Source organism: Bemisia tabaci, chromosome 9 (genome assembly GCF_918797505.1).
Source record: "Bemisia tabaci chromosome 9, PGI_BMITA_v3".
Taxonomy (NCBI): Eukaryota; Metazoa; Arthropoda; class Insecta; order Hemiptera; family Aleyrodidae; genus Bemisia; species Bemisia tabaci.
The window spans coordinates 6,106,396-6,118,749 of record NC_092801.1 but is presented as its reverse complement, the minus strand read 5'-3'; the positions used below and the strand labels follow the sequence as shown (position 1 = coordinate 6,118,749).

The 12,354-nt window shown below is 36.1% G+C and overlaps 1 protein-coding gene across 6 annotated transcripts in view; it reads right to left on the bottom strand.

The window, feature by feature from the left end:
• The window catches only part of DCTN1-p150 (dynactin subunit 1), a 37,424-nt gene that overhangs the window by 19,251 nt on the left and 5,819 nt on the right, over positions 1 to 12,354 (bottom strand). For 4 of the 6 annotated variants that reach the window (XM_019045191.2, XM_019045200.2, XM_072304251.1 and 1 more), the window contains 2 exons: positions 8,497 to 8,683; positions 4,165 to 4,320 (listed from right to left, as the gene is read on the bottom strand). In XM_019045191.2, the coding sequence (XP_018900736.2) occupies positions 4,165 to 4,320; positions 8,497 to 8,683 (343 nt within the window). The remainder of the gene's footprint in view (positions 1 to 4,164; positions 4,321 to 8,496; positions 8,684 to 12,354) is intronic. The other 2 variants (XM_019045210.2, XM_072304253.1) reach the window with 1 other exon arrangement.

Here is a 12,354-nt window from a genome sequence, read left to right as displayed (position 1 = left end):
GAGTTAATAACGACAGGATAGGTTTCATGAAATTTTTCCACGATGAAAGAAAGGAGATTAAAGTACTAAAGGTACTTAAACGCAAGAGCAAATGGTGTTCGAATCCGAAAAAAATAATTTCATTGCTGTAGTAGAAAAGTGCAGGCAGGCAGAAATTTTCTCATGAATATGAGTTTTCAAAACCTGGACATCTGTCAAGAAATCAACTGGCTGCGTATAAAACTATGAATTTACATAGTTTTCAAAGGTTTTTTATACATATATGAGATGAATAAGACTTCCAAAATATAATCATATGATGCGCTTACTTTAAACCAATAAAATTCTACCAAATGAGAAAAAAAATCTAATCTTTCCACATACACATGTTCACTTATTTGTTTAAAATCAATGAATTTAAGTTATAACAGCAGATAAAGCTTATTTTATAAAGATAAATTATTGACTGACTTTCACTATGCATTCTTTCAACTCAAAAATGGTGCTCATTAGAAGACAGAAAATAAATATCTGGAAAAACAAATTAAATGCACATTTAAAATATTTTTGAGAAACTAATTTTTGCAAAAAAATTAATATGGTTAACTGATCATTATCTAATGATCATCAGTGAAATCTCCTTGAAACGGCGGTCTAACTAAACAAAATTTAGCAAAAGTGAGTTTTGTGATGATATTTGACATTTTATTCAAGGTTGCCACAGAATTTAGAAAATAAGATCCCCTAACTTTTCCCTGATTTCCCCGGCGCATTTCAGTAATATTCCCTGCCATTTGACAATGTGCAGGATGGTTAAAAAGACATTACTTAAAATGGTTTTATGCAATATTTGTTGTTCGAAACATCAAACGCATTCTCGGGGGCAACACAGGGTGATTCAACAATTTTCTCTGACATTTCCCTGTTTTCCCTGACTGTGGCAACCCTGTCATTAAACAGGTTTTGATGTTAATACGTCCTGCGATGATGTTACATCCATTCTTATTTATCAAATCAAAAATTAATCGATTAGTTGACCTCTTTCAAACACCTTCCAGGAAAAAGTTTGGTTAGAGAATATAGAGTACCAATAAGGAATTCCACACAGGTTTTGTTAGGATATAATGCGGTAAGAGGGAAAATCAAGTTTGAAAAACATTAACGATAACAAAATAAGGGTCCGTAGATGGTCCTGGGATCAAGTTCAACAAATATAAAAAGAGATTTACTGGTGCGGTTCTTTCACAGAGAGAGACTGAGATAGATACTTTTAAAGTTTCCAGATTGTTTTAAAAGTTTCTGGGAGGGGAAAGCTACCAAAAAAAGAATTGGGAGCTTCTTTCAATGAAGGTAATGGAGTTTTAAAGGACTCTCCTTAAAGGCAGGAGTATTAAATGGGGCCCTTAAATTTTACTTAGAGGAGCCTCTGTGGGACACATTTAACCAATGTTCAGGGGGTGATTGACCCCCAGCCCCTGATAATGTGTGCAGTGAAAATATACTTAGAAACCAAATAAAGGATAAGACATTTTGAAAGAAAATGAATGTACAATCAGCAATTATGATCTAAGGATTAGATTAGAAAAGTGATTTTTTTGGTTTTGGAAAAAGAAGAGCAGAAAACTTGAAATGTAGGACACCAAAACAAACGAGTTTGATACAAAGTATAAAGAAGTGTTGTCCATTTTCAACTTTTTTCTATACGGCTAACCGGTATCAACAAAATCGAGTAGATTAAAAAAAAATTCTTTGATCCTCTTCCTGCAGATTCTGCTCGTACGCGGAAACCAACATTTGGATGACCAAAGTGCAAAACCATGTATCTCTATTGCAGAGTTTCAAACTTTCCGCTCTTAATTCATTTTTCCGCCAAGAAACAAGCCAACTTTAGAGTTCGAAATTTATACAGAATATTTTGCTTACAGAGAGGAACAATCAAGGAAGTTTTCAAGAAATTACCTTGACTAGTTTTCCGATGGAACAATGAAGTAAGACAGGAGGTCTGCAACGTTGCAAATGAAGAAACGTGGTTTCACACTATGGCCATCGATATTTGGTGGAACTACATATAAATAACTAAATCATTACGTACCATATCATTCGATCAAGAGTTTTCAACTACAAAGTTCTCCATTAATTCATGGGCAAGTCATTTCCTCTATTTAAGATCCTCTTTATAAGAGGCTTGTCAATAAATTAACCGATCAATCAGCAGATTAGTTACTGACTGCTTCTCACAACTAGATGATTCAGCACAACTACCAGGATTTCCGTAATTTCTTCATTCTCTTATTTCTAGACTTTTCTCTAACACCAAAATTTCTGAATTCCCTAACTCTTCCCTGACCTTCGAATATAACTTACACTTTGATTTTTTCTTTTAATTCCTTTGACTTTTGTTAAACTTTTGATGTAATTTCAACTTCTAAAAATTCAAATTATGTAAAAAAGATACTCGGAAATCGTTTGTATCATCGCTAATAGCACTCACTAAATTTATTAAGTTGAAATGCTCTTTGTGAAATTCCCTGACTTTTCCTACACATCTCCTGACTCATGCTGACTTTCCCAGGTCGCCATAAATTCCCTGACTTTTCAGGTTTTTCAGACCACCAGAAACCTGACTACTGAACATGTTTCATAAGAGCGCATTCATTTGTAGGGAGAACGAAAGGTTGATCTCCAGGGAGAAAAAACAATGAATGGTCAAAGGGTTCGGACATTTAGATGGAGGAAAGTACGTTATTGATGAAACAAGAATTGACAGATGAAAGGAGACAAAACCAGGATCACTATGGTACAAGGGAATGAAAAGATTCAGTTGATAAAAGCATACTGCAAGATGAGTCTGCTGCTAGTGAGGCTAAATCAGCAAGAAGTGGATTACAGAGGATGTAATGCATAGTTATGGAATTACTATCAACAATTTTTGACAGGTAAGTTACGAAACAAACCTATTTACAGATCAAATAGTTAGGGGAGTTCATAAAGGAAGGGACGGATTGACGATATTTTTTAGGGTATTTGCATCATCATATCACACGGAAAGTTAACGAGAATAAAGTAAGAGATTGCAAAACAGGGCAGAAAACACGATGATTTAAACAGTTTACCAAGTGTCCTCTGATTTCACCAGACATCCTCTTTACAATAGAGTCCACGCCAAGTAAGTTTACGCATATTTAAACTGATTTTGAGACAGAAGATTGTCTGACGTCAGATAGCATTGAAAGTAAATGCAAGAAACGGGTAAACTTATTCTGCGAGAGATTGTAGGAGCCCTCAGCCCTCTAATCGTTTTTAGTGACATGGCGTGTTTTGCGATGAATCAATTGATCTGCCTTTTAAATTGATGGAAAAGGATCGATTATCAGGGCATACCTCAATAATCGATTCTTTACCATAGCTTTAAACGGAAAAATATCGACAGCTGATGATTCACGCATTGCTACAGATGGAGTCAAGATTTATAAATGATAAACTTTGAGTCAATATCATCAAACATGAGCAAAAGAATGGCCTGGTACATGCAAAATATAACACGAATTAGAAACAACATTTCAAGGTGTTTGGATGATCCTTGATTCCATCCTCAACCATCGTCTCCCCTAGATTTGGCCAACAGATCATAGCAGAAATGTGAGAAGAGAATTTATTCCAAACATGTTTTTAATACATCAAAAACCTTGAAATAGTGACAGAGTTGGCACTTCAAAATTGGGAAAGCTCTGACTCAAGGCATCTGACTAGAGGTATTAAAAAAATTCAGCATTTGATTCTCACTGATAGACAACTATCTGCCCTGCCCACCTTTACATTTTCTGACTTGTTTGATAAAAGTTTCTTTGCCTACATAAACCAAAGTTATTCAGCTATCAAAATGGGAGGAAGAGGGACTGGGAATTTCAATTTTGACACTCGGCTTCAATGAGGGTGTGACTTAAAATTTGGGGGCTGCATACTATGTGCTGGGTAATATATCACGGCTCTATCTCGATTGAGAGAAAGCTGGGATGAAATTGATTGAGCTCAATTTTCTGCTGGCAAACTTGGGTGCTGTTAGTAGCCATAAATATGGATTACATACATGTAGTTACATATCCACACAGACAGCCCTAGATGAGGATTAATATGCAAGACAAACATGAAGGCGCGAAGTTAGAAAATAAACAAATATGGCTTTACTTGTTGGTCAAGCGAATTGGAATTAGGTTCGACATTGGAGCTACTACTGGTATTAGCCTGTATTTTGGGAGATGAAAATTTCGATCTCACTTTAGGAGCAACTAATTTGGAGGTCAGTTTGGAGGTCTTTGGAGTAGACGGAGAGTTTTTAGATTGCTGGAAAATATAAATTACAACGCATTAACACAAGTTAAAATCAGAGGTGAGTTAAACGTTCAAATACAAAAACCAGGAGTTCCTTCTTAATTTTAGGGTATTCAAATCGCAAAGGATGAAGGCAATAAAGTAGGTACTCAAGGTAGTCGGCTAATGGTTTGACAAAACTAAAAACAAAATATATTAAAATTTAACAAAAAAGAATCAAGATCCTAATCAACAAGTTTACTTCTTCTTCTACTACAATGAGGGACAGTATGAAAAATGTGTGACACGTAGGGATCTAAAGTCACCTTCACAACAACAAAAAAAAAAATACTCTGGTAATCCCCTTTTTTCCAGTAAAAAAGCATATAGTCTAAAATGAGAGAATACATTTAGTAATGGACCACTGGATAAAGTACAGAGTTAAGCATTCTGATACATGTTTCATGACCAAAATTTCACGTAAAAAACAATTCACACAACGAAAATTACTGAAATTAACTCCTGACCAAGATATTTAATGTTTCCTGACACATAAATTCAAACCTCCCGCTCATGAAAACTCAATGCTTTACGTGAGTCAAATTACACACTAAACGTTATGTTGGCAGTCTCCGCGGCGTGAAAATATGGCAACCTCAATCATGACACTTTGGCTCAGCTATAGCAAATCGTTTACCCTGTGAACAATAAAGGGTGGGGAAAGGGACAGTACTCGATTAAAGAAGCCCGCCGAAACCGTTGTAAGGCGCGATTTGACTCACGTAGAGTATTGCGTTTCTTGTCACCTGGCAATTCAAATTTCCGTAACCAATGTAAAATTAAAATGTTAATTGCTTAGTAGGAGTTGATTCCAGTAATTTTTGATGCAAGAATTGTGTTTTACGTGAAATTCTGATTAAAAAAAAATGTATCAAAATGCTTAAATTTGGACCTTGTCCAGTGGTCCATCAAAAAATGAATAAGCTCATTTCGTCAAAAAAACTGTAAACGTTTCTGAATTTTGTTAAAAATATCTACCAAAACATCTCAATGACAGCTTGAAATATGACATTTTATTCCAAAGAAGTCATCAACAGCTGGTTAGTATATGGAGTCTCTCTGTAAAACGAATACTTTTGATCATTTATCGAATTAAATACAAAAATATGAAATGTTTTTTGAGCATATGCCGCTATGGGATTGTATTCATAAAACCTGTCACCACCAAGGATAGAACTTGAGACCTTCGTGCTGACAACAAACTACCTTGACCATTACATTATCAAGGCTAGCAAAAAAATGAATATATTTGCGAGATGAGATGGAGACCCGGACATTTGACCGATTTTCTCACACTTTCGTCAGGGTTGCCACAGAATTTAGAAAATGAAATTCCCTGACATTTCCCTGATTTCCCAGACACATTTTGGTTGAATTCCCTGACAATTGAAGATGTGACGGATGGTTAAGAAGACATAATTGAAAATAGTTTTCAGGCATTTGTTGTTCGAAACCTCAAACCCATTCTAGAAAGCAAATGAAGGTGATTTAACAAATTTTCCCTGACTTTTTCGTCATTTTCCCTGGCATTTCCCGGTTTTCCCTGACTTTTCAAAATTCCTGACATTTCCCAGTTTTCCCTGACTGTGGCAACCCTGTTTCGTAGATTTTTCAACTCATAGAAAAAAGAGAAAAAAATTAATTGATGGTAAAACACTTCCTTCAATTAGGATTTTATGGTTCTGGAACTTTCAGGATGAAAAGAAAGGAGGGATAGTCGGAAATATGAAAAACTTAAACGTTTCTGAAAAAAGCAAGCGTACTTTTTTTCTAGTTACTTGCATTTTCTGGCACTTTCACTGCGGTGGGCGCTCTGTAGCAATAAAATGGATATTAAGGTGATTTGATAGACGCTATATTTTGTGTCAGAACAACATGCAACATATCGCATCAATTAGTTCCATTTTTTGGCTACTAGTCATTTTTCTCGAATTTTGAGATCGCAATTCTGTTGTCAGGAGACCAAAGAATTCACATACCAATTTGGACAAACGAATTCAATGGAATAAAGGCATGGTTTTTTTAGAGAGAAAATATCGCATTCAAGGGCAGTTTCGATATCAGTATCGAATGCGATATTTTTCTTCTAAAATAACCACGCCTTTATTACGTTGAATTTGTTTGTCAAAATTGGTAACTGAATTCTTTAGTCTCCTGACAACAGAATTGTGATCTCAAAATTAGAGAAAAATGACGAGTAGCTGAACAAATGGAACCAATCGATGCAATATATCGCACTTTGTTTTGACACAAAATATGGCATCCATCGAATCACCTTAAGATCCAGAGACTCGCCAGTTGTCAGAAAAGTTTGCATTTGAGAGTGAAGGATGGTAATGTTCTGCGTAAACTAGCTTGAGTTTTGCAAAAGTACGATAACGGGCGATGACCAGTCTTTCAAGGTATTAATGAAATACAACATTCGATGTAATGGACGATTTTATGCACTGCAGCACCATCTGGACCTCTTCGTATCAAGATTGCGTGGATCAGTTGAACTGCATTCTGCAATGAGGAACTAACATTTCTGATTCATTTTAGAAACATCACATTTATCTCATTACTTTCCCTATGTAGATAGGTGATTTCACGAATGAGACAGAAACTGCAGTTCTTCAATGCAAAATTCAATCCAGTTCAAGTATATTTACTTTTTAAGAAATTACAATTGGAGGAAATACAGCACTCTATTTTCCGGCTAGTGGATTTCTGATTCTCTGAATTTCGATGTGACTGTATTCACAAGCCTTGCAATTTCGAAATCTTTACTTCTAATTTATTTTTCCGAATTGACCCAGGGGCTTGGTATTTTCACAGAGAAGAAAAACCTTGAAAGTTTTAAAGAGATTAGACTGATTGATTAGTTCTCTCATCAACGATCACAACAGACAAAAGATGTCTGCGATGTCTTGAACAGACATATAAGGTTTCATGGTTTAGTCACTGATATGGTGTTTCAAATATACTCAGATTGAGTTTTGAAATACAGCACATAAGTAATGGTGATACGTAATTAGTAGCGAACCAGATGAAAAAGAACAGGATTTCTGCTGAAATAATTCCACATGACTTTGTTTTACTTGGACCCATTTTGAAGAGGAAACTGTTGATTTTGCAAGGAAAAAATAACAAGTTAATACGTACTTACTAATATTGATCATACGTAAGAGCAACACTGAGGTACACTGCACTTACGGTGATTCGATGGACGCCATATTTTGTGTCAAAACGGCATGCGATATATCGCACCAATTGGTTCCATTTTTTCAGCTACTCGTCATTTTTCTCGAATTTTGAGATCGCAATTCTGTTGTCAGGAGACTAAAGCACTCACTTACCAATTTTAACAAAAAAATTCAACGTAATAAAGGCGTGGTTTTTTTAGAGAGAAAATATCGCATTCGAGTGCAGTTTCGATATCAGTATCGAATGCGATATTTTCTCTCTAAAAAAACCACGCCTTTATTACGTTGAATTTCTTTGTTAAAATTGGTGAGTGCTTTAGTCTCCTGACAACAGAATTGCGATCTCAAAATTCGAGAAAAATGACAAGTAGCTGAAAAAATGGAACCAATTGATGCGATATATCGCATGCCGTTCTGACAAAAAATATGGTGTCCATCGAATCACCTTAAGTTCAGAGTTTCTTTACTACAGAAATGCAGCAAATTTTTGGCCTTCCCATTTTCTAATCGCCATTCCTCTTGGAAAACCTCTTATGTACCCTAATGTTTCAAGAGAATGTACATACAACCAAGGGACTCGGCGCCGGCTAAACATACATATACTATACAGGATGATCTTTGCCCAGGACAGGAATCATTAATACTTCAAAATTCACCAAGTTAAAAAATTATGGTTACTTATGGATGCCAGATGGCGTTGCACCGTTTCATTACAAAGGCTAAAACAACGGTTTGTTGCAAAAAAAAAAAAAAAATCCAGGCAGCAAAACATTTCTAAGAGGTAAAAATCCTTCCTCTGTCAGGTGCAAATACAAATTTAAATATTTCTCGTACTTTCGAGACAAATTCATGGATCCTAGGAAACTACTTTCAATACGGTTACGAGCGACAGCACAGGAGACAAAACTACGCAAAATTCGACAAGACGGCAATCTGAACGTGAGCTGAGAGGGACGAGACTCACCTCTACGAAGGATGCACGTTTCTGAAGCGATGGTGGATCTTGCTGACCATTAGCGGATTTGGCCTCAGACGGTGTTGAATTGTCTGACAATGAAGAGTCAGCGAGGGTTCCGGTGGATAGTCGCACATCTTCCTTGCTCCTTGACGGAGTGGAGCCACTTTTTGAACTGGCCAGAGATAACCGAGAGCTGAAATTTAAACAAAGCTTTAGGGTTTGGATTCTTGAAATTCATGTTTCATTTACATTACAGAAAACCACAGGACAACACACAGAAACTCACACAACAAACTTCTAATGGAGATGTTGCATGTGTGAGGAATTTGCGACTTGACTGTTGATTCTTATGTAAAAGTTCGCAAGAAACACGTTGGTGCCACTGGTTTTCTCTGAAATCAACTCCCAAGCTCAAAAAAAACCCTCAAGTTGAGGCCAAAATGGCCGGGGATATCCCACGCTATCCTGAGAGTCCACCTCTACATCAAGACAAACTCTCCATGCTAAGATAGGGAGCAAATGCATTAGCAGGGTTGCCGTGTTTTCAGTTTTGGAGTCCCCAAATAAAGTGGCAGCCCTGTCAATGTATTTGCTCCCTATCTTGGCATAGAGAGTTTGTCTTGATGTAGAGGTGGACTCTCAGGATAGCGTGGGATATCCCCTCCATTTTGGCCTCAACTTGAGAGATTTTTTTGAGCTTGGGAGTTGATTTCAGAGAAAACCAGTGGCACCATCGTGTTTCTTGCGAACTTTTACATGAGAATCAGTAGTCAAATCGCAAATTCCTCACACATGTAACATCTCCATTATTTCAGGTATGCACATCGCTGGCTGGAGTGCAAAACCACGTATCTCCGTTTGCGACGTTGCAGACTTTCGGTCATGCTTTATTTTTTCTTTGGAAAATTAGTCAACTTAATTTCTTGATTTTTTTTCTGTATTAGTAGATTACTTCATGGAAATTACACAGTAAATAGTCCACTTGTTCCTCTTCAAAAAGATAAAGTAGGAACAGAGATTTTAAAACACTGTAATGGAGATACGATACATCGTTTTGGACTTTACCCATTGACATAAATATGCGTCAACTTGCTGGACTGCATTTCATTCACTGGATACTCTCAATCAGTAAAACTTTTTAGAAGTGCAGTTTTTGTTCAGCTGATCAAAAAATTGGAATATGAGTCTTTAGACAAAGAACACTCCACGGTATCTAAAAGAATCAAACGCAAGCAGATCAATTCACTTAGGTGATATTACTTGGACGGATTGATCAATCAATCTAACAACATCAAAGGTTGCCTAATTTTCTCTGATGTTTAATTTTTCAAACAGAAAACCAAGCCTCACTGAAACTTGAAATCTTTTGAGCAATTTCTTCATAATCTTGAGGACATTCATAAAAAGTTTAGTTTCATGTTGAAAAAATAAAACATGAGAGAAAATTAGGCAACATGTAATAAAGTTGAACTAAATTCATCCAAAGAGGCCAGAGGTGACATTTCAATCCAACAATTATGGACATAGTGGATTGAAAACGTCGAGTGCTTTTGGTCAAGATTGTATTTTTTAACACTAAATTTTAAAAGATCGCAAGTCCTTTGTTAATCAATACATGTGGCATTTTTTAAGCTGAATATTTTGTAGAACACCTTTCTGAGCAGTGATATCATGATCCCAGTGCCGAGCATTTTGGTGCTGAAGTCCCTTTCTTTGTGGACAGTTGGGCCGCGTTAAACAGAAAGGAACCAAGCCACATCAGCTATTGCCAAATTTAAATGGGCAATTTGATTTTTTATGAGAGAACGTTTGTGCAGATTCCTTTGAAAATTTGAAAGAATTTGCCTCCTACGATGCAAAAAAACTGAAATTTGCCCGAAAATCCGCACAACCGTTTTCATGTAAAAAATTAAATTGCCCAATTAAATTTGGCAATAGCTGATGTGGCTTGGTTCCTTTCTGTTTAACGCGACCCAGTTATAAGTGCAAAATAAGGTGAAGTCATGAGTACAAGACAAAATATACAGTGAGCACTTAAAAACTGTGTGAAATCATTGACGCCACACCAAAGCATTGTATCTGTCGCAGGCAACTAGTCAATTCAGTCATTTTATCAAATGCCTGGGAAAATGGTGACATTTTGAAAATTCATGAGGTTTTGTACGTTTTTTAACGAGGATCTCACGAGTATGAATGTTTTGAAAGTAAGAATTCATCAAATTTACTTACTTTCCCCTTGACTGAAAAAATGTATATCCTCCTCCAAATACTCCTCATATGTTCTAACCGTCAAAATTTGAAAAATTTAATATTTCATGACACACAGAGAACTTTGAGATAAATTTTAAATCCAGGACTAGAGATTATCATAGATACCATTGTAAAAGACGCAAATTTTTAAGGTGAAATATTTGTTGAGTAAGCAAATAATTATTTTGTCTAAAGTTAGCAAACAAACCAGAATTTTGATGCAAGTTAGATTATTTGACTATTTGCCTCGGCATTAGGCAAAATGCCTGATTTGATTATTTGCCTGAGACGTATCCATGACATTTGCTCACAAAAAAAAAAAAAAAGTAAATAAGGAAAATTGACGTTACAATTCTCTTCAAGTTTTGATGTAGCCTACAAAGTTGGAACCAGAGTGACTGGCAAGCAAGACAAAGATAGACAAAACTACGGACAAATCAACAAGCGCAGGAAAGATAGGAATGCTGATTACGATGCTACGATAGATGACACCGACACGCCGAATTCATACATAGGAGAAGCTACCTCAATGCGGGAGAAGGCGAAGATGAGGATGATGATGATGAAGGTAAAAATGAGTCTTGCGACATCGTGATTTTAGTCGCAGGCGAAGATTTCCGTCTAACACTATGACAGCATGAGTATGGATCAGCGAAAGAGTGATAAAAGGAACGAAATAGTAGAATCCGAAACAAAGTGGCAGCGGTAATGTGGTAAAGAAAAGACAGAAACAAATTAGAGCACTCCACACAGTTTATTAATGGCCGAAGTGCGAAACGACGTAACTCTGTTCGCAACGTTGCAGAGTTTCTGTCCTACTTAATTATTTTTTCATTAAAAAACTAGTCACTTAATTTCTTGAAAATGTCTTTGATTTTATTCTTTAATGGCAGAGTATTTCGTCGAAATTTTAAGTTATATGGTTGACTTGTTTCTCTTCGAACAATAAAATAGGAGCAGACATTTTGAAACACAGCAATGGAGATACGTGGTTTAGCACTTTGGCCATCGTTATGTACTTTAACTCTCAGAATGCATCCAGTTCTTTTAGGTAGGTCCAATGAACTAATCTACCGTGTTAAAGAAAAACGCTGTATGAAGCTTCAGAAAAACATGTGAATATCATTCTTCTTCTTATATTATTTCAGAGAATTATATTCGCAACTGAATCTAAATCGTACAAAAGTTTGAAGAAAAAAATACTCATAATTTTCCTCAAACATAAACTTTTCATCCAGGGCAGGTCAGTAACGCTCGAATGTTCATTACTTCATTTATTTTCATTCATTGCGTTTTTCCTTAGCATGGCAGTGATGGGGCCAGACATTTATCTAAAAGTTCAAGTGGTAAGGGATCCCAAGATTTTCTTCAATCTGGGTGTCTAGTAAAACAAGCTGGCCAAAAATCAGTTCTTTTACAGTACTTTTCAGTACATTTCGAGGAAATTCAGTACTCTCTCAACAGAAAAATTCAGTACTTTTTCAGTGCCTCCATTTAACGAATTTCGAAAAATTTCAAAATTTTGAATTTCTCGCTCAAATTGCGACAAAAATGACCAAAAATGAAAAAAATTCCAGACCTTCTTGCGGAATTTCCGCACTTTTTCAGTACTTC